This window comes from Stegostoma tigrinum, chromosome 18 (genome assembly GCF_030684315.1).
Source record: "Stegostoma tigrinum isolate sSteTig4 chromosome 18, sSteTig4.hap1, whole genome shotgun sequence".
Classification (NCBI taxonomy): Eukaryota; Metazoa; Chordata; class Chondrichthyes; order Orectolobiformes; family Stegostomatidae; genus Stegostoma; species Stegostoma tigrinum.
In genome coordinates this window covers 44,073,696-44,096,247 of record NC_081371.1, presented here as the reverse complement: position 1 = coordinate 44,096,247, position 22,552 = coordinate 44,073,696, and the positions used below count along the sequence as shown (strand labels likewise).

The 22,552-nt window shown below is 41.0% G+C and overlaps 1 protein-coding gene across 3 annotated transcripts in view; it reads left to right on the top strand.

Annotated features, from left to right (window-relative positions):
* LOC125460815 (thyrotropin-releasing hormone-degrading ectoenzyme-like) overlaps positions 1 to 22,552 on the top strand; it is a 105,614-nt gene that overhangs the window by 64,942 nt on the left and 18,120 nt on the right. For all 3 annotated transcript variants that reach the window (XM_048548819.2, XM_059652478.1, XM_048548818.2), the window contains 5 exons: positions 2,536 to 2,673; positions 5,708 to 5,773; positions 10,801 to 10,866; positions 19,090 to 19,277; positions 20,684 to 20,772. In XM_048548819.2, coding sequence (XP_048404776.2) covers positions 2,536 to 2,673; positions 5,708 to 5,773; positions 10,801 to 10,866; positions 19,090 to 19,277; positions 20,684 to 20,772 — 547 coding nt within the window. The remainder of the gene's footprint in view (positions 1 to 2,535; positions 2,674 to 5,707; positions 5,774 to 10,800; positions 10,867 to 19,089; positions 19,278 to 20,683; positions 20,773 to 22,552) is intronic.

Sequence of the window (22,552 nt, the reverse complement as noted above, 5' to 3'; positions counted from 1 at the left end):
CACTTGCCCCCACACCTACTCCCTCACCCCTATCCCAGGCCCCAAGATGACATTCCACATTAAGTAGAGGTTCACCTGCACATCTGCCAATGTGGTACACTGCATCCATTGTACCCGGTGCGGCTTCCTCTACATTGGGGAAACCAAGCGGAGGCTTGGGGACCGCTTTGCAGAACACCTCCGCTCAGTTCGCAACAAACAACTGCACCTCCCAGTCGCAAACCATTTCAACTCCCCCTCCCATTCTCTAGATGACATGTCCATCATGGGCCTCCTGCAGTGCCACAATGATGCCACCCGAAGGTTGCAGGAACAGCAGCTCATATTCCGCCTGGGAACCCTGCAGCCTAATGGTATCAATGTGGACTTCACCAGTTTCAAAATCTCCCCTTGCCCTACTGCATCCCTAAACCAGCCCAGTTCGTCCCCTCCCCCCACTGCACCACACAACCAGCCCAGCTCTTCCCCCCCACCCACTGCATCCCAAAACCAGTCCAACCTGTCTCTGCCTCCCTAACCGGTTCTTCCTCTCACCCATCCCTTCCTCCCACCCCAAGCCGCACCCCCATCTACCTACTAACCTCATCCCACCTCCTTGACCTGTCCGTCTTCCCTGGACTGACCTATCCCCTCCCTACCTCCCCACCTATACTCTCTCCACCTATCTTCTTTACTCTCCATCTTCGGTCCGCCTCCCCCTCTCTCCCTATTTATTCCAGTTCCCTCTCCCCATCCCCCTCTCTGATGAAGGGTCTAGGCCCGAAACGTCAGCTTTTGTGCTCCTGAGATGCTGCTTGGCCTGCTGTGTTCATCCAGCCTCACATTTTATTGACTTGACCAGAAGGTGTGAGTTCAAGTCACCTGCCATGGAAGTGTATCGTAACATCCCACATAACATGAGTGGGAAGAGTACCTTTTGAAAGGAAAGCATTGTATTAAAATGTTGCATGTTTTAAAATGGCCTGCCAACACGTTTTTCAGTACGCATGAAAGATTACTGACCAGAAATGTTAACTCAGTTTCTTTTACCTCAGAAGCTGCCAGACCTGCTGGGTATTTACAGCATTATTTAATAAAGATAGTAATAAAGGTGTTTAATGTATATTATTACCTTTTAAAAATTTTGAATTCATAAGATAAAGTCAGATGGATTTTCATTTAAGTCTGTGAAGGTATTTTTGTTTAGCAGGTCTGAAAGTCATTTGGGGCAGTGGTGTAAAACATTGTTTGCATGAAAACATGTGATTTAGTCAAGTGCATAGCAGGATATCTGTGGTGTTAGTTGATGAATGATTCACATTCCTGACTTTTATGACGTACAGAGAAAACAGAACAGGAGTCACTGGGTTTAAGAGATAATGGGAACTGCAGATGCTGGAGAATTCCAAGATAATAAAATGTGAGGCTGGATGAACACAGCAGGCCAAGCAGCATCTCAGGAGCACAAAAGCTGATGTTTCGGGCCTAGACCCTTCATCAGATGAAGGGTCTAGGCCCGAAACGTCAGCTTTTGTGCTCCTGAGATGCTGCTTGGCCTGCTGTGTTCATCCAGCCTCACATTTTATTATCACTGGGTTTAATTCTGATTTCAGTTCTGAAGAATGATACCTTTGGTTCAGGGTAACAGTTTTTGCTCTAGCTAGAGGACTTTTTTTTACTGCAAAGCTTCCAATCTGTGAGAGTTTGTACAGATGTTTTCAAGTTGTCAAACTGAAAAAGATGTTTAGGTCAGCAGAACAGAAAAGAGATGCTGGCCAGCAGGAATTGGAAGTAAGTCAAAATTGTTTCAGTTACCATTGAAGGAGAACTAGAATGAGACAGTTTATTAAGGAATTAAGTGTTGCAATTGAAATGCTAATTCTCTGGGACTAAGTACCTGTAATGGACATTGCAGGGCAAATGGTTGAAATCTTGTTTTGCTATTTATGATTAAATCTTTCTAAACTGTCACATATATTTGGCTTTTATTTCTCATTTGTGTATTAAACTCATGTTCTTGTGTTAAAGGCAGCCTTATGTGAATGTATCCAAAGACTAACCATCATGGTAATCAACTGCAGAAATTAAACATATAACCCCTCAAACTAGGTTTCATTCTGGGATACAACTTGTCCAGTATTACCATCAGCTGGAATAATTATGGACATTATATTCCTTGATTTGTTGAAATTTACTGTTAACCTTAAAATTCATCCATATTAAACTTTTGCAATAAGATTTGGAATCTTCTCTTCAGTATTTTTTTAAATTTTGCTTTTTTTATGTTATCAAAGTAGAGAGCTTCTTGTTATGTAATTTCTAGTTAACAAAGGCATTCACTAGATAATGATCCTTGAGTTAGAGTAACAAATTTATGCACTTGTAGTCCACTCACTAGGTATTTCTAGCCAGTTTTTTTAAAAAAAAATATGCTTTTACTTTAACAATATAAATAATTTTGACAAGGATCTACATTTGTTTTTAAAAGCTGCTAAGTCTCGTTCAATTGACTGTGAATCCACAAAGAGTTGATTTGTATTTGTGTGAACATCTCAGGAGAAACAGCGATTTCTGACAGATGACCTTCACGCAGTGATGCTACTTGATGGCCTGGCAAGCTCTCACCCAATATCCCAGGAGGTCCTGCAAGCCACAGATATTGATAGAGTTTTTGACTGGATCGCTTACAAGAAGGTACTGTGGCTGACTCTGTTTGAGCAGCAGAAGACTATTTCACGATTTTGTTTTTGCAAGGCTAGGGATTAATATTTCTTGTCAATTTGAAATTGTCTTTTCTGGATGTTGAACCCAAACTTCACGTTATTTTTTACTCAGCTTCTGTTGAATGCGTGGAGATATGGAGGGCCAGGAAACTGCAAACGCTATGTAGGTTCCAGTTGCAATAATATGTCCATTTCTGGACACCCTGCTTTAGATATAGAGGCTTTGGACAGGATATGGAAGAGATGTACTAGAAAGGTTCTAGAGGTGATTGATTGATTGCAATGTTTGATGTATTGATATCCAAAAAGATGCAGATTTAATATGATTGAAGGGAGAACTGAAAGTATCATGAGAATTTTTTTTCCTCTGTATTACTAGTTAGGATTTGCAAGGGAGCCACTGCTTCATAAAATGATGAATATGGATTCAGTGGTATCCTTGAACAAGGAATTAGAAAATACTAGAGAGAGAAAAAAGTATGTAGGTTTCTGGAAAGAGACGGGGCGTGGGGTTATGGTATAGTTCTTCAAAAGAGCCAGCAGAGATTCAGTAGGCCGAAAGGCCTCCTTCTGTAGTATTTGATGTATTGTATTTTACATGGCAGCATGGTTCCTGCCAGCCTAAAAATGTCAGGGGCAACCCACCGAATGTCCTAAAGGCAGTCCTGAAGCAATTAATGTGGGGACCAGTTTTAATTTAAGGTGAGAGTTCCACCTTTCCTCAGGAACAAGTCTTGCTTTCGAGAGCTTGCTGGCCAGCTGGATGGTTGGCAGTTCTATAGTCTCAGCTGTTTACTTGGAGAATTCTACTTAAAGGGACAAAGATGGATAGGTAACGGGAAACATTTAAGAAGCGCATGGAGGAACTGCAATCATTGTTCATTCCTGTCAGGCACAAAAATGAAACGGGATTGTTGGCCAGACCATGGATAACAAGGGAAATTAGAGATAGTATAAGATCCAAGGTATAAGATACAAATTCGTCAATAAAAAAGCAGACTTGAGGAGTGGGAGCATTTTAGATTTCAGCAAAGGGGGAAAACGAGATGATTAAAAGGGGGAAACAGTTTACAAGAGAGATCTTGTGAGGAAATATCTATAGAAGCTTTTACAATCAGTTTGTACAGTGAAGAGAAAAAGGTTAGTTTGCATAAATATAGTCAGAAACAGGACAAGCTATAATGGGGAACAAAGAGATGGCAGACCAAATAAATACATACTTTGGTTCTGTCTTCACAATAGAGGACACAAATAAAACATTGGGCTACTCATGGTCTAGTGAGAGGGAGGAGCTGAAAGAAATCAGCATTAGAAGGGAAATTGTATCAGAGATAATGGGAACAGCAGATGCTGGAGAATCCGAGATAACAAAGTGTGGAGCTGGATGAACACAGCAGGCCAAGCAGCATCTCAGGAGCACAAAAGCTGACGTTTCGGGCCTAGACCCTTCATCAGATGAAGGGTCTAGGCCCGAAATGTCAGCTTTTGTGCTCCTGAGATGCTGCTTGGCCTGCTGTGTTCATCCAGCTCCACACTTTGTTATCTTAGAAGGAAAATTGATGGCTTTAAAAGGTGATGAATCCCCAGGGCCCAATAATTGATATTATAGAGCACTTAAGGAAGTGACCTTAGAAATAATGAATGCATTGATGGCCATTATTCAAATTCTATAGACATGGAACAGTTCCCATTGATTGGAGGGTAGCTAATTTTACTTCAATTAAAAAAAAACGGAGATAAAGAGAAAAGAAGGAATTGCAGATCAGTTATCTGACATTGGCATTTGGGAAAGTGCTAAATATTATTATAAAAGATTTTGTAGCAAACTACTTGGAAAACATTGGCAGGATCAGACAGAGTCAGCACGAATTTACGAAAGGGAAACCATACCTGACCAATCTATTGGGTTTTTTTTGAAGATTAAAGCACTAGAATTGATGAGGGGTACGAGTGGATGTGGATTACATTGGCTTTGAGAAGAATTTTGAAAATTCTGGGATAAAAGATTAAAGTAAAATTAATGTGCATAGGATGGTGCATAGGGAGTAATGTAATGACATGGATTGAGAACTGATTGCCAGATAGGAGGCTGAATCAAATAAATGTATCTTTTACCAAGTGGGAGAGTGTTACTGGTGGGATTTTGCATGAATCAATGCGTGGACCCCAGCTATTCACCCCCTGCCAGAGGCAAGACATTGCTGGGTGAGACCCTGAAGCAGTTGTTAATTAGTGCGTGTTCCCAGGAGGCTTTAAGACCGTGATTTCTCTAAAACGTGATTGCTGTGAAGTTGCTAAACGTGGGCTAATTCTTGAGACAGCGTCATCAGAAGGATGTGCACGAGCAAGGAAGCCAGCAAAAGCATAGGCTACAGAAAAGAGATTGTACAACATGTGGGCCTTCAGAAATAGAATATCATATCTGAACTTCCCTATACTTCAACAGAGAGCGACAAACACTTACCTGTGCCACTTGGTGAAGTGAGAATTTAGAGCCCAAGCAGGGCTTGCTTGCTGGTTACTTAGGATAACAATGCTCTTATCACCTTTCCCTCTGCCTTATGAACTGCTTCTGTTGACATCAGTGACATCAGTCAGTTTTCTGCATTCACACTGATTTGGCAAGTCACTATTGCACTTATGCATTTTTCATAACGAGTCGTAAGGCCATTGGCTTCCTCATAGACGCTGATGAGCGGAAGACAGAGCACCAGGACTTCCTATTGTTGGATCCTCAGAGATGCACGGTAGTATAGATTGATCACAAATAGCATTGTTTTCTCTGAGCCCTAAAACTAGATCAGTCGGTAGTCCAAGAACAAATGGAAATTTACAGTGAAAGAGGGCAGATTAAAATATTAGAGATTTTATGTTCCAGTATCAGGCAGTTGTTTTTCGTTTAAAGAATACAGATGCATAAAAATATACTTGAGGTGATTCTTATTTGAACTTGTAATGCCTAGTAATTTATTTCAAAGAAAATCGTCTTTGTTTTTAAATCCTAGGGTGCTGCACTGATTCGAATGGTAGCTAACTTTATGGGACAGCATGTATTTCAAATAGGATTACAGGTGAGTAAAAGTGTTGAAAAGGGATAGAGTTATGTCTGGCTACCTATGATCATCTTACAATGTTATGGCGATGTTACTAATATAAGTTTCTTATTGTTTAGTGAACGCCCCGTCACTCTCTCGCTGTTTAATGGATTCTCCACCACTCTCTCACTTTTATGAACTCGACACTCTGTACTGCTGTCAAGCTGTTTAACAAATTCTGCGCTACACTAGCACTGGTTATGAACTCTCTCTGGCGTTTCCAAACTAATATTGCCGTACAGGTTGTATTCATGTAGAGATACTAGCTAAAACCTATCATATGATCGATTTTAGTCAGCTACATTTCAGAAATTTCTTGGAGCACACCACTATCTTTAAGAATCTCCAAACCAAACTACTGAGGAAATCAATAGTATTTCCATTTTTACTTCTGCCACTGAAGGTGCATGGAGGTAATGTTTTCATCAATTAATTTGCTTATCTGTGTGTCATAATCAATATATTTAAAAACTAATTGGTGAATTTCAATATGACAGCACAGATGTGAAGCACAGATAGGTAACGGCCCAAGGAAGAGCTGATTCATTTTTTTGGATTCTTGAATTATTCAAATTACTATTAACATTGGGATGTAGGATGTTTATATTATTAATTACTTTAGTATGTTGTGGATTGTGTTGAGTATGTTTTTGATAATTGTAGTATGTCGTGGGCTGCCTTGGCTGATTTGGTTGCATTTGGCATAGCTGTCAAATTATGAACGGAGTTTTTGAAGTGGATTTTTGGACATGGGTAGGACTGGAGCCTTCTCAATGGGATGGAAAGTCTTGTTGAAAAGATTTTAGTTTTCAGTTTTGTAGTTACACAGCACATGGAAATATCTCAAGGAAGATCTGCACAATTATAATAATTTTGAGTTAACAAAATGTGATGGAATTATGCTCTCAACTGAGTGCCCTGTTTCGCTTGAAATGTATAATCTTTTTCCAGAGACGTATATGGAACTTGCCTGAGCCAAGAAAATTGAATGAGAGATTGATAAGAGTATGTTGCACAGGAGATTAAATCGTTAATATTTTGTTTAGAATATTTTGTTGTTTACTAATACAGTGTACTGTTGAACATTTGAATCCTTGCAGGTCATTTGGAGTTAAGTAAGGACGATGCCACTCCCCAGTGATTAGCCCGTAATACCATCAGTAACTGGTCATTGGATGACAAATTTGCTTCAGATGGTTGAATTGCTTTGAATTTCTCACTGTTGGACATGCAGATCTTCGAGTCAACTCAAGGATCAATATAACTCAACTTTTAACAGGAAGCCTGGTTATCTTTCCCTCAAGCTTGAGACATATGAACATATGTTCATAAAGCATGACTTCAAGACAGCACCTTCTGCTAGATCCAAGAACGCAAAGATATTGTGTCAAATAATGGGAAATTCAAAGTAAGTCTGCAGCAAACTTGGTCATCCTGCATTTTAGCCAATTGGGTGCTCAGTATTCTAAGGTAATTAAGAGTGCCTAGGTACCAGCTTACTGAAGATTGTTGGCATCATGGACCTGTCACTGGAGAGTGGAATCATTTGATTTAGCTCCAGATGACTTGCAAAGATTGAGGTGTTCACCAGTGTACTATATCAGTAAATGATGCTGTTAGGGAGTTCGAGGATTTTGATCCAGTGACAAATAAGGAACTGCAATGTAAGATCAAATCAGAATGATGTACTGCTTGGATGGAAATTTGCAACTTGTGTTTTTATTAGCATTTGTTATTGCCTTTGTCCTTTTAGTTGGGAGAGGTTGTGTGTTGGTACACTGTGTTTGACATTGATGGAGGGAGAGAATGTTTAAGCTTGTGCCTTAAAGATGGTGGACGAGCTCTTACGTTGCTGATAGCTGCCTACGGAGCAATTGCTTATTTATCAAAGGTAGCCTCTTCTAATCCCTGTTCTTTTCACCTCTACAGTACATCTGTCATGTGAACAAGGCAAATAATTGTCATGTTCTTTAATCGGAGTGAAGAATTTTTACTTTGACACAAAGATAGGAATTTAAAACAGGCATTAAAACTTAAATGCTGTATGGAAAGCAAAATAAAGATTGGGAAAGACAGATGGGATTAAGGAAGAGAGATAAGCGATGAACATTAAATGTATAAAAATTTGCAATATTAATTTGTTATGAATAAACAAGATTCCGCAGTTGTAAATTTAAATTCTCAGGGCCAGAGAGGCTGTTCATCAACATTTGTCACTCACTATTATAGCTCAAAAGTCATTCAAATTCTGAATGTATCAACCCGAACTTGTTCAGCCATATTTAGTGTGGATCTAGTGGAAGTGTAAAGCTTGTTCATGGTGGGCTGCAGCAATTTCAATGCTGAGTGTATAAGGAGCAGACTATCCCTCATAGCAACTTATTTATTTCTGCATTTAGCTACACTTACTGAACATCAGAAGTTACTGTCGGATTTTATTTTACTATAGTAGAGAGTACTGCGAGTGTCATTATTACTCGTATTGCAAGTTTCAGTGTGATTAATGTTGTTGATAGCGCACAATTGTTAATATGGGTATGTCTAATCTATTCTGAATATAATTTATAAATTGTTAATTTTTCCCAAATGTCTAACAATCAGCCAAAGTGAATTGTTGCTCACTTGCAGCGTGATTAAAATAATGGTGAGCAATTTGTTTCTTTTCTCCCAGCTCTGTAGGGATTATTTTAATAAAATAAAAACCGTGTGCCCTGCATAAGATCATGCATGCGTGGAACTACTGAGATGTTAATTAAAATGCATTAATGATGATGTTATGTGCATGATAAAGATGAGTGTCAAGTAAAATTAAGGAACTGTGACTATGCATAGTTACAGATTTCCACTATCAATTTTATTTCATGTTAGCCATACAGACATTTACTCAAGGCAGACTAAATCTCATTTGAAATGTAACCTGTGCTCCGAACACCATTGACTGTGAAAATCTTTGCAGCTATGGATGCCAAAATGGAGTCTGCTGAACATGAATGTGCTTCGAATTTTATCTGTGCTAATTTACATTTTAGTGAAGCTATTAGCATTCATGTAAGGAACATTCGCTGGGACTATAAAGAGTGGACAATAGCATATTTAACATTGGCAACATGAAGTTCATATTTTCTGCGACTGTTGAAGTTTGTTAAAGCTTAATATTTCACCACTGTGTGCTATTCTGCTATTCTATATTGTCAAAGTTATTATCAAAATTAGCTCATCTACAATTTACAAACTGATACATGGATGCATGAATCTCCAAGTGGAGAACTTAGTTTGAGAAGCAACTGTAACAGTTTGCAAAATTCATTGTGAAGTTTGCCTCCAGTTGGTATTTATTGCAATATCACTGACATGGTTATGAATAGATATTCACTTTTGACAGATGTGGTGACTAGAGCAGTACTTAGCTAAGCATAGATTTAATGGTTGCACTTGCGTGCAGGCAGTGATAGCTGAGAGGATTTGACAGCAATTATCCCCAGAGAAACTGTGCCTCTTACCTGCTGTCAGTGCCTGTAGAGGTTGGTGTTAAGTGTCAGGCCACATTTGAGGAACTAACATGGTATAAGCCTGATACTTGCCTAGATGACTCCGCGCTTACTACTAGTGCCAATTAAAGTTGGATTGAGTATACACTACTGCAGAGTACGGCCTTTTCTTTGTTTTCCTGATCATTGTGGATTTGGAAGGGACAACCTACTTTTCTATTGCACCAAATAATTTCAAATGGTCCTGTTCAGTAGAATTGGCTTATCTTTAGCTCTTCTTTGCCAAATATTCTACAGAACTATGATCCTCAAAGTGCCCTTGCCTTTGAGATTTTGCATCAATTATTTAATTCAGTCTGAGGGTATGAAAAATATTAAAAGGGGGGAGGTATGGCATAATGATATTATTGCTAGACTGTTAATCCAGAGACCCAGGTAATGTTCTAGAGACGAGTTCAAATCTCGCCAGGTCAAATGATGGTATTTGAATTCAGTAAAAATCTGGAATTAAGAATTTAATATAGATAATGAAATAATTTCTGATTGTTAGTAAAAATCCATCTAATGCTCTTTCTGAAAGGAAACTGCCATCTTTACATGGCCCAGTCTACATTTGGCTTCAGATGAGCAGAAGTGAAGTTCACGCTTTACTACACTCTGGGTAATTGAGGAGAGACAATAAATGTTGGCATGCTAGAAATGCTCTCATTCTGTGAATGAATAAAAAAAAAATTACAGGTATTTAAGGACTGGCTAAATAGACTCATAGAATCATACAGCATGGAAGCAGAACCTTCAATCCAACTCATCTATGCTGATCAAATTTCACAAACTAAACTAGTCCCCACTTGTCTGCATTTGGACCATATCCCTCTGAACCTTTCCTATTCGTGAATCAATTTGTCCAAATTTCTTTTAAATGTTGTAACTGTATCTGCATCTACCTCTTCCTCTGGCAGTTTATTCCACATGTGAACCACCCTCTTTGTGAAACAGTTGCCTCTCAGGTCCCTTTTAAATAATTTTCTTCTAACCTTAAAAATATGCCCTTCTAGTTTTAACCTCCCCTACCAGATGGAAAAGACCATTGCTATTCACCTTCTCTACATCCCTCACGATTTCATAAACATCTATATGGTCACCCCGCAGCCTCCTGTGCTTCAGTGAAATATGTTCTTGCAAATCCAGCCTGTCCCTATAACTCAAACCTTCCAATGCTGGCAACATTCTAGGAAATCTTTTACTAATATCCTTCCTATAGCAGGGTGACCAGAACTGTATGTAACTTTTAATGGGTAAATGTACGTAAATATTTCCAGTGTAAATTTTTTTGTGTAAGAGTTTCAGTGTCAAGCTATATGATGACTTGGTTGAATGATTTTGAAGTGTTTGTGGCCATAAGTAAACTGAATTCCCAACTGTACATGAGTTAACACATCTTTTGTTGGAGTAAATTATTTGCTCACCAGTGCCCCAAAGATCCCCATAATTCAGATTTTTCTTTATTCAATCTAGGACTTTCTGATGGAACACATGTATGGTAATGCAGGAAGAAATGACCTTTGGAACAAACTTACAGAGGTAACTTTTTAAAAGAAAAGTATTGTGTTTTGAGGGAATTATCCGCAATATGTATTGTAGTGACACCAGCAGATTAAGTTTTGAATGACCTACTTTTTTTTAATTCAAAGACTTAGTTAATTCATTAAAAAAACTTTATATACATACACAGTAATTCGAACAGTTCAATTCTTTCCAGTCTTTGCACTCTGAGAACAAACAAAAATCCAAATATTTCTGCATTATTCAAGATTATATTTACATGCATTTGAGGAATCGGGAGGATCCGATAACCAAACGGACCTCATTTAAGTTCACCTGAAAGACCTTAGGTGGTGGTCTTTCCTCACTTCAACTTGGCGAAAACTGCCCCAATCTTTAGTCTGTCCCGGCACATAGTCCTGGACCTTGGAACATGCCAGTCTGCAACACTCGAACAAGGTCAATTTCTTGCTCTGGAAGACCAGAAAGTTTATGGCAAACGAAAGAGCGTCTTTCACTGAGTTGATGGTCCTCTAGGCACAGTCGATGTTTGTTTCGGCGTGTGTCCCAGAGAACAGACTGTAGAGCATGGAGCTCTGTATCATGGAGCTGCTCGGATGAACCTCGACAAAACGACCGCATCTTCCTCCAGCCTTACTTTGCAAAGGCACGTTCCAGCAGGAGATGTGTGACAGTCTTGCACCCCTCTGCAGCCACTTCAAGGGCACTGTGCCGTGGTGCAGAAAGCCCAGGCGTACACCACCTGCCAAGTGATGTCTTGCAATTTGTTGGAAAGTTCTGATGATGAGGCATTCTGCTGAATGACTTTGACAGCATGCTGAGGGAACCACTCAATAGATCCATCCTTTCCTTTTCCTGCAGGGTCTTGAGGATGCTACATGCTAACCACTTGCTGATGTACTTGTGGTCAAAGGTGTTTTTCTTTATAAATTTCAACAAAAGACATGTGATATAGAAGGGTCCAACTACTTGTGAGACTTGTCCCATCCTTCACAATGCTGAGGATAGGTAGAACTTCAGTATATAGTGACACTTGGTGCTTGCATACCGAGGGTCTACTCACAGCTTGACGTAGCCACACATACCATCAGGAAGAGGGTGGCGTTATGTACATTTTTTCCCACCATTATCCAGATCTACATACATGGTGTCTGTGCAGTCAGGTTCATTTTAGTCCTTCAGGTGAAGTGGAAGATGGCTTGGGTGACTGCAACAGCATAGGTTTGGGGAATGGGCCAGACCTGCATCATGTTCAGAGAGTATGCCTCACACCTGATGACCAGTTTTTATCTGCAATGGAGAGAGAGAGGGAGCACAGTGCTCCCAAAAGTCTACTCTCTGCCTCACCTTGGTGATAAGTGCCACCCTAGTTTTGGTGCACACCCTGGCCTCTCTGAACCATATTCTCAGCAATTTCAGGTATTCTGTTCTGATGGTGAAGGATCAGTCAGCCAAGTCCCCAAAGAACATGGCCTCACCCTTGCCTTGATTAACCTTGGTTCCTGAAGCTAGTTCGAATTGGTCGCAGATGCTCATGAGTCTGTGCACTGAAAGTGGATTCAAGCAGGAATTGGCAATGTCATCCATGTACAGGAAGGCTTTGACCTGCAGGCCTCTGCTGCCTGGAACATTCACCCGTCTTGAGCTCACATCATTCCTGATGGACTTGGCAAAGGGCTTTATACAACGCATAAGCAAGGCCGGAGAGATTGGGCAGACCAGCCTGACTCCAGATCTGTTCGGGAACCTTTTGGATTCCTACCCATTGATTGAGACTGCACCGCTGATGTGGGTGTAGAGCAAGTTGGATCCAATTGCTGTTTCCCTTCCCAAAGCCCGTTTTGGAGAACACATCTCACATATAAAACACATTGAAGATGAAGGCAGAGCGGTGGATGTGGTGTGTATGGATTTCAGCAAGGCATTTGATAAGTTTCCACATGGTAGGCTGGGATTCAAGAAAATTTGGCTGTCTGGATACAAAACTGGCTGTCCAAAAGAAGACAGAGGTGGTGGTAGATGGAAAGTATTCAGTCTGGAGCTTGGTGACCAGTGGTGTTCCGCAAGTATTTATTCTGGGAGCTCTACTCCTTGTGATAACAAAATGTGGAGCTGGATGAACGCAGCAGGCCAGGCAGCATCAGAGGAGCAGGAAAGCTGATGTTTCGGGTCAAACCCAAAATGCCAGCCTTCCTGCTCCTCTGATGCTGCCTGGCCTGCTGTGTTCACCCAGCTCCACACCTTGTTATCTCAGACTCACAGTTCCTACTATCTGTGCTCCTTGTGATCATTATAAATGACTTGGTTGAGGAAGCAGAAGGGTGAGTTAGTAAGTTTGCTGATGACACGAAGATTTGTGGAGTTATGGACAGTGTGGAGGGCTGTTGTAGGTTGCAGTGGGACATTAGAACATAGAATGTAGAACAATACAGCGCAGAACAGGCCCTTCGGCCCTCGATGTTGCGCCGACCTGTGAACTAATCTAAGCCCCTCGCCCACACTATCCCATCATTGTCCATATGCTTATACAAGGACTGTTTAAATGCCCCTAATGTGGCTGAGTTAACTGCATTGGCAGGCAGGCCCATCCACACCCTTACCACTCTCTGAGTAAAGAACCTGCCTCTGACATCTGTCTTAAATCTGTCACCCCCCTCAATTTGTAGCTATGCCCCCTTGTACAAGCTGAAGTCATCATCCTCGGAAAAAGACTCTCACTGTCCACCCTATCTAATCCTCTGATCATCTTGTATGTCTCTATTAAATCCCCTCTTAGCATCCTTTTCTCCAACGAGAACAGACCGAAGTCCCTCAGCCTTTCTTCGTAGGGCCTGCGCTCCAGACGAGGCAACATCCTCGTAAATCTCCTCTGCACCTTTTCCAATCCTTCCACATCCTTCCTGTAATGGGGCGACCAGAACTGCACGCAGTATCCCAAATGAGGCCGCACTAGTGTTTTGTACAGATGAAACATGACGTCATGGCTCCGGAATTCAATCCCTCTACCAATAAAACCTAAAACACCGTAAGCCTTCTTTACAGCACTATCAACCTGGGTGGCAACTTTCAGGGATCTATGTACATGGACACCAAGATACTTCTGCACATCCACACTACCAAGAATCTTTCCATTGACCTGGTATTCTGCCTTCCTATTATTCCTCCCAAAGTGAATCACCTCACATTTATTCGTATTAAACTCCATTTGCCACCTTCTGGCCCAATTCTGCAATTTATCCAAGTCTCCCTGCAACCTGCAACATTCTTCCACACTGTCCACCACTCCACCGACTTTAGTGCCATCTGCAAACTTACTAACCCATCTACCTATGCCTGCGTCCAAGTCATTTATAAAAATGACTAACAGCACTGGTCCCAAAACAGATCCTTGAGGCACAGCACTAGTGACCTGCCTCCAGGCTGAATATTTTCCATCAACCACCACTCGTTGCCTTCTTACAAAAAGCCAGTTTCTAATCCAAACTGCTAAATCTCCCTCAATCCCGTGCCTCTCTATTTTCTCCAATAGCCTACCATATGGAACCTTATCAAAGGCTTTACTGAAGTCCATGTACACCACATCAACTGCCCTACCTTCATCCACATGCTTGGTCACCTTCTCAAAAAACTCAATGAGGTTTGTGAGACACGACCTGCCCTTGACAAGTCCATGCTGACTGTCTCCAATCAAATTGTTGCTTGCTAGATTATTATAAATCCTAGCATTGACAGGATGCAGAGCTGGGCAAAGAAGTTGTAAATGGAAATCAACCTGGAAAAGTGTAAAGTGATTTTTGGAAGGTTGAATTTGAATGCAGAATACTGGGTTAATGGCAGGATTCGTGGCAGTGTGGAGCAACAGAGGGATCTCGGGGTCCATGTCCATAGAACCCTCAAAGTTACAACCAAAGTTGATAGGTTTGTTAAGAAGGCATATGGTGTGTTGGCTTTCATTGGCAGGGGGTTGAGTTTCGGAGCCACAAGACTATGCTACGGCTCTATAAAGCCCTGGTTAGACCACACTTGGAATATTGTGTTTAGTTCTGGTCACCTCATTATAGTAAAGATGTGGAAGCTTTAGAGAGGGTGCAAAGGAGATTTACCAGGGACTGGAGGGCAGGTCTTATGAGGAAAGGTTGAGGGAGCCAGGGCTTTTTTCATTGGAGCAAAGGTGGATGAGAGGTGACCTGATAAAGGTGTACAAGATGATGAGAGGTACAGATAGTGTGGATTGTTAGAGACCTTTTCTCAGGATGGAAATGACTATTACAAGGAGGCATAATTTAAAGGTGATTGGAGGAAGGTATAGGGGAGATGTCAGATAGGTTCTTTACACAGAGAGTGGTGGGCATGTGGCATGCGCTGCTGGCAATGATAGTGGAGTCAGATACTTTAGACTTTTAAGCAACTCTTGGATAGGCACATGGATGATAGTAATATGTAGCGTATGCAGGGTAGTTTGATCTTAGTAGGATAATAAGTCAGCACAATATCGTGGGCTGAAGGGCCTGTGCTGTGCTACATGTGCTATGTTCTATGGGCCTTCCTTGGGTATTTACATTAGCATGACAACGTTGGTATCAATGACCACAGGGTCCTTTGGTATTGCCAATTAGATAATGCATATCTACATCAAAAGGCACTTTATTATCAATGCATCAATTCTGATATGGGCTTTAGTAGCACAGTTGATAGGGTCCATACCACAGGGGCAGAATGTCCAAGCTGAAGCCCCACCTGCCCTGGAGGTCTATAACAACATGCTCAAACAGTTGATTTAAAATAATGTAAAATCAACTCTGGTATGGAAGTAGTTTTTGAAACAATGTTTAACCTTGGTCATTTTACATAATGTACACCATTCTAACTGGCCGTAAACAGTTATATATTCTTTTAGCAGAGTTCCTTATTTCCCAGTTCTTTCAGTCTTAATGGATGGCAGAACACGCTGACCTCTCGGATCGCAGCAAGAGATTCCAAATGTGAAATCAGTTACACAGTGACAAATTATTTTGCAAGTTCCAGCATATTCATGATACCTTTTTGATTCATGTGGCTTTAATTTGTTAGCTATTTAGTCACCTAGTTATCCATGTTAAAGTACGTTAATCTCATACGTGAAGTGTGGAAAGTTTTTTTATTGAAATCTCACTTTGGCTAGACGATGGGGTCTGATATTGTTGCAGTGTTCGATGCAGTGTTCTTTTGCTGTGTAATATGTAATTGGACAAAGAACTAAATTTAACACTGTGTTACAGTCAACAGGATGTCTTGTGGCACAATGTCCGTTTCTCTAAAATCTCCAGGACTAAGTTCCATTCTGGAATCTGATGTCCATGGAAGATGCATTCATAATGTGTCAAACTGTAAGCCCTTCAAATACTCCAAGGGGGATGAAGGTAAAAGCAGGGGAGGCCCCTGGCTCACATTGCTTAATGCCAGGGCCTCATCTTAAGTGATAGCCTCTGGCGAGAGGTGGCACCTTGTTCCAGGAAAATCTAGCCATGGAAACAAACATAAACGCATGCCTTAGTGGACACAGGAAGTCAAAAAGACTGTGATAGACAATACTGTTATATAATTAAGTCAAAAGGCTCAGCAGTGCAGATTTGAGAGGGTGGTGTAATAAATAGGCATTCTCAAAGGGGCAAGTGAAGAATCAATGGAAAATTTGGATGGAGAAATCTTAAGTGTAGCAGTGAATTCTGAGTAACAAGCTATTGTTGTTGCAAAAAGTACAATGGATGCTTTACAACTAATTATACTGAGTTAATAGATTCATGGTTTGGGTTGCTGTAAAATTCACTTAGTCAGCATCGACCTTCATTCACAGTCAAATTAAATCATTATAAACAATGATGGCCAATTTCATGTTGCATTTTTGATTAAATCTGTTTTAAGGTTTCCAAAGTCATCTTTGTCTTTTTGTAAAATGAAAGGAAAAGTTTAGGCTGAATCTTCCGCTGTTTTTCATCTAAGTCCGAATTTCATTTTTTTTTTCTTTTTGGAGGGATTTTGTTGTGTGACATCGTGAGCTCTCACTGTAACTTGACAAACTTTTGCAGGAATTACCTATCCTGCCTCATGGCCACTTCTAGTTTCATCTCACCATGCACCATTCTGTAGCAACTTAGCACCCAATGGATATCTGCTGAAAGGCTGGCATCCTGACCTTAAAAGGCCATTGTGCCCCTGGGCGAGACTTGTCATTCCAAAGGTCTCAGCTCACTGATGGGCCGAATCTGAACCTGGCAGTGAAGAAGACGATAGCACCACAATTCCCCATCAGGGACCTGGAGGTCCCATAACCAGGGCATGAAAAGGAGAGAAGATCTCTTCCTGGAGCACTTACAGAGGAGGTCATACCACCAGACGCTGCCAGCCTGCTCAGTGGTGTCCATCCCGGTTAGTGCAGTATGTAGATGATTGGCCAGCATGTGCCAAAAGAAAGTAAAGACCTTCAGATTGGCAGCTGCCAGAGAGAGCCAGGGCTCAGCTCACTCGGGATCTGCTGGAGAGGCATCTGGAATCCCCTCATTCCAGCCGAGGGGCCTCAGGACTGAAGGCATGGTGACAGGGGAATGGAGAACCAGACCCACATTCCAGGTGGCCCCGCCTCACAATGCGACAGGCGGTGCCAGGAGGACACACACACAGACACAGACACAGACACAGTTCTCCAGAGGTGGCCAGGCCCTTCATCCCCACTTTGCCTGCCTCCCTCTGACGCTTGGAAATTCAAAGCAAGGACAGGCAACCTGCTTCTGACAAGAAGCCTGGCCCGCCCAGAAACAGTGCCCTCGGGTTTGACCAAACCTCCAGGGCCAATGCGCTTTATTGTCAACTGGTCTCTCTCCACCCCAGCTGTGGGACATAGGGTTAGGTATGCAATATAAGAGCAGGGAGGTTATGTTGGCATTGTATAACACACTGGTTAGGCTACCACCTGGAGGTTCATTACAGTTCTGGTCATCACATTACAGGAAAGATATAATTATGCTGAAGAGAATTGCAGAGGAGATGTTCAAGAATGTTCCCAGCGATTGAAAATTGTAGCCCTGACAAAAGATTGGATCATCCAGGGATTGTTTTCCTCAATGGGAATGGTAAAGTCTCCATAGTCATACCAAACCATCGGGCTGCTCTCTCATCAGAGAGAGAGAGAGAGAGAGATGACTAGTGGTGGCTTACCCTCAGGATCATTATGCCTCAGGCAAGGGGAGACGTTGAGAAGATGAGCCCTTCATGGCAACCTCAGCTGGTGCAGGAATTGAACCTACACTGTAGCATCACACTATGCCACAAACCAGCCATGTAGCCGACTGAGATGACCAACCCCCTTGCCTTAGAACAGAGTAGCCAAGGGGGTGTCTTATGTAAGGTGCTTGTTCAGGGAAGGCACAGCCAAGAGGTCAGTTAGCAGAATTAAGGTGCTTTGCTGAAGATTATAGGGGCCATGAGGGAAAGCCATTTCATCCAAAGTATGATTTCTGAAGAAAATCCGAAACATCAGCTTTCCTGCTCCTCTGATGCTGCTTGGCCTGCTGTGTTCATTCAGCTCTACACCTTGTTATCTCTGATTCTCCAGCATCTGCAGTTCCTACTATCTCATCTACAGTATGGTTGGTATGAATTTGCTGCCTAGTTTGCCAGTTGAGGCACATTTAAAAGGAACCTGGATCCACACTGGAAGCATTGTGATCTGCAAAGCTACAGCTACTAAACTAGGATTACAAGGAGCAGCTAGTTTGTCCAGTTGAAGCATACATGATGGGCTGAATGGCATGTTTCTTTGCTGTAACATTTCCGTGGACTTTAGTGTGGACCTTTTCGTCTCTCTACTCTCTCTCCTCCTCTAGCAAGCACTGTAAAACCTCCCTGTATTCCATGTTTGCATCTGTCGGACCTAATATCCTTTTTGCATCATGATACTGCTGTGAAACACTTTCAGTTGTTAAAGGTGCTAGATGACTGCAGTGAGAATTTGTTGTTGTAAAACCAGGTAGTGTCAATTCAAGCACAATCCAGTTATTACATGTCAATGTCAATGTATCATGCTTCAGTGTAGTACAACAGATTTCTTATTTCTGTTGTGTTGCAGTCACCCAAGCAGAAAGTCTTTTTAACAATTATCCAAGCCCAGCTGTATTGGGTATTGACTGACCTATTGAAGTTGAGATTACTTTCAACTAAAAACATCTGTGATGCTTCAGAAACTAGTTTCTTTTTACTTTTATATAGACAATGCAGAAAATTGGGGAAACCATAAACATCAGAGAAGTTATGGACCATTGGACATTACAGATGGGGTACCCGGTTGTCACCATTGGTAGGAATGAGAGCAATGGTGATACTTTAACAATCAGCCAAGAACATTTCATCTATGATCTCACTGCAAAATCTGCCAATCCAGCTTTTTCAAATAACAGGTAACAGTTTCAATTTTACTTTGTGTATGGGGACTATGATGATAACATGACACATGGTGTAAAAGTGAATGTTTTTAACCACATAATCTAAACAGTCCCCATTTGAGCCACATGCCTAACTTCAGGCTGATACCTGGGTCATGGACCCAAGTGGGCATGTGGCGGGACTTTGGGTTGAGCCTTCACAGTGTGGGCCAGTTACTGAGCCGTTTCCAGGAATATCAACCACAGCCTGAGGTCATGCAAGTGCCTGAAGTGAAGGACACCGAGCACAGCTGCTGCAAATGATTGCATGTTGCTGAGGTGAATGAAGGAGTTACACAAAGTGGAAGCACCAGACCAGCTGGTGGGACCCAGCAGCTAATTCCTCAGGCCCTTCAGGTGAGAGAGCAAACAATTGGGAATATTTGCCTGGGAGTATCCCTCGGATAGTCATAGATACTGCTGTGAGGGAACGTTGAGACACTGTGACCTCTCTGCTCTTCTCTCTCCTCCTGTAAGTAGTGGGCCAGAGATACAGCAGGGGCCCCATGTACCTCCAGAAAAATGATCTAACCTTCCGAACAGAGCAGGCTACATGTATAATCCATCATAATTATTTACCATCTTTTGACATGCTATTACGTATCTCTATTAAAAGGACAAATAAATATTGGCATTTCCATCACAAATTTGACTTTCTCAAGGATATTAGCTTTTCTAACATCAAGGAAAGCCAGTATATATAATTCACACCACAATCCAATGATCTGAAATGGCAAAATTAATAGTCTTATGAATTGACCTTCAAATCAGCATGCACTTGGTTTAATGTTTGAAAGTGATTCAATTCTTTTTGCATTCTGCTACAGAAAGCAATCAATAGCACTTACAGTTCAGTTAATATTTTCTGTCTTACAAGCTGATAATGTGTTATGTTGCTCTATATATGTGTTTTGTAAAATCCACAGCAAGATCACAAATTATCTTCTGTTGTGAAGGAATTGGAATTTTACAGTTGGCATTTTAGAGTTTGGAATAGTGTGGTATTCTTGGATTCCCAGCAAGTATCAAATACACGACAGCAAACTGTGAAGGAAAACACATGTCTCTCTTTTCTAGTGACTACTATGTGGTTTTCTGTTTGTCTAAGATCCTGAAATGGCCATTAAAAGCCATATTCAGATGGTGAACAAATTTGAAACAAGTTAACTGAAACTTAACCATGTTTTATTTGATTTGACGGTTGAAGATAGCTTTTGTCTTGCACTCCAGATTTCTATATCTGATCTTAGGACAGAAATTATTGGCAGTGATATTATTGTGTGAATGGGACAATGCCTCTGTACACAACAGTAATTAGAATTAGGCATGAGTTTGTATAATAACATTGTCAACATTTCTACCCTCTTGTATTTATTTTCCAGCTATTTATGGGAGATACCACTAACTGTTGCTGTAGGAAATTTAAGCCATATTTTATCAGAAACAATGATATGGATTAATAACAAAACAGGTATTGCTACAATTTACTAATGTATTATTCCACTGTGCAAATCTGTATTTTGAGCTGACAGAATTTTAGGCTTGCATATTGTTAACTGTTGCTAAGGAATTTTGATGCTGATATTGTGCATTTTATGTCTTTGTCACGCAAGTAACACATCATCTTCAAATCTGTATGTGATCCTTTTCTTCAGTGTGTTTCTGTCGTGTTGTAAAGCTCTAAACTCTTAAGAGGTTTATCATAGTAATTAATATAGTCATGCCAGACTGTGATCTATTATGTTACTCAATATGATCATGAATCAAAGCTATTAAATACGTGCATTGATTAACCTTGTGTTGACAACAAGTAAGGTGCAGCAATATTTACTTAAACCCCAGTGGTTATCTGAACCGATTGTTGCTGATGAGCGTCTGTATTCAGTTGTGAGAGAGCTAATTCAGTGATGTATTTGGACAGCAAGTTAGATTAATGGAGCATACTTTTACCTTTTCTCTCCCCCCTTGGAAGTGCTGTGCATGGCTTGTGTAATGATGGTGGAGCGACGTATTCATACACTTGCTACCATCATAGTTTGGCTAAGAACAACCAGTGGACAAGCCTGTTTTACAGTGAAAAGTTTGTGGCTTGCACAGAAACCATGGCAGAGGTCACAGAATGGTGTCAGAAGGGGTTGTGTGAAGTTCCAAAAATATAAGCACTCTGTGGAATCCTTGGAAGCAAAGAGGAATGTTTCCCATTGGGCCTGCAAGCAATGTCCAGGCTTACACAACCCTGGTTTTGACTCCTCCTCTCATCTTGAATTTGGGCACCCAAAGCCCTCAACTCTGAGTTGACATATGACGAACTGTTTCTCCATGCTGGTATCCTCTGGCTCTCAATTTTTCACATTTTCAGTCCATCAGCCTTGATATTAGTGCTGATGGCTTAAGGTGGGTGAATACCCTGCTTTATGTAAGTGAAGGTTGGGTGTTAAAATGGCTTGAGTTCCTCCTATTTCCACCCACTTTGAACATTTAAAATGAGCTGATGTAAAGATGTTATTTATGTCTAATCAGTTCTTATTTCCTGTCTCTAGCTACTTCATAATCTTTTAACAGTTTATGGAATTACTCCTTCTTTATTTTCTAATTATGCAATCTATGTTTAAACTCCCATTCCATAATACTCTGCCATTATTGTTGGAAATCCTTTCACTTAGGTTCAGGTGAAAATGTTCTCCTTAATAAAACTCATTAACATTACAGTGATTAAACGCTCTTTAACAATGTCGAAATATTAATTCAACATCATTCCAAAAGTACAGCTGGGAAGTGAAGATGAATATTCAAATCATTTTAGTCAGTCTATCAATGAGCTATAACAATTGGAATTTAGACTATACTCCATGATGAATTATTAAATCATATTCTTTCAGACCTTTAACTAATTTAGTTCCAGAGCTGAGCTGTTAAGTTGCCCTAGGTCCTAAGGAACAATAAAGAATACTATGTTTTGTTTTTACATTTTATGCATCGGTCATGGCTAGGTGGTTGCACTCTTGTTGTGAGTTAAGACATTAGTTTGTTCCGACCCACTTGAACACAAAAGCCAGGCCTGATACTCCACTGCAGTGTTTGCTTTCTCAGGTGAATGCACAAGAACCCCTGACACTGGAAGAGCAATGGAGTTATCTCTGATGTCTTGGACAGTGTTTATTCACCAACAAACATCCGTAAAACAGATGACCCCACCGTGATCATGGTTTCTCTTGAGGGACCTTGCTCGATACAAATTGTTTGCTGCATTT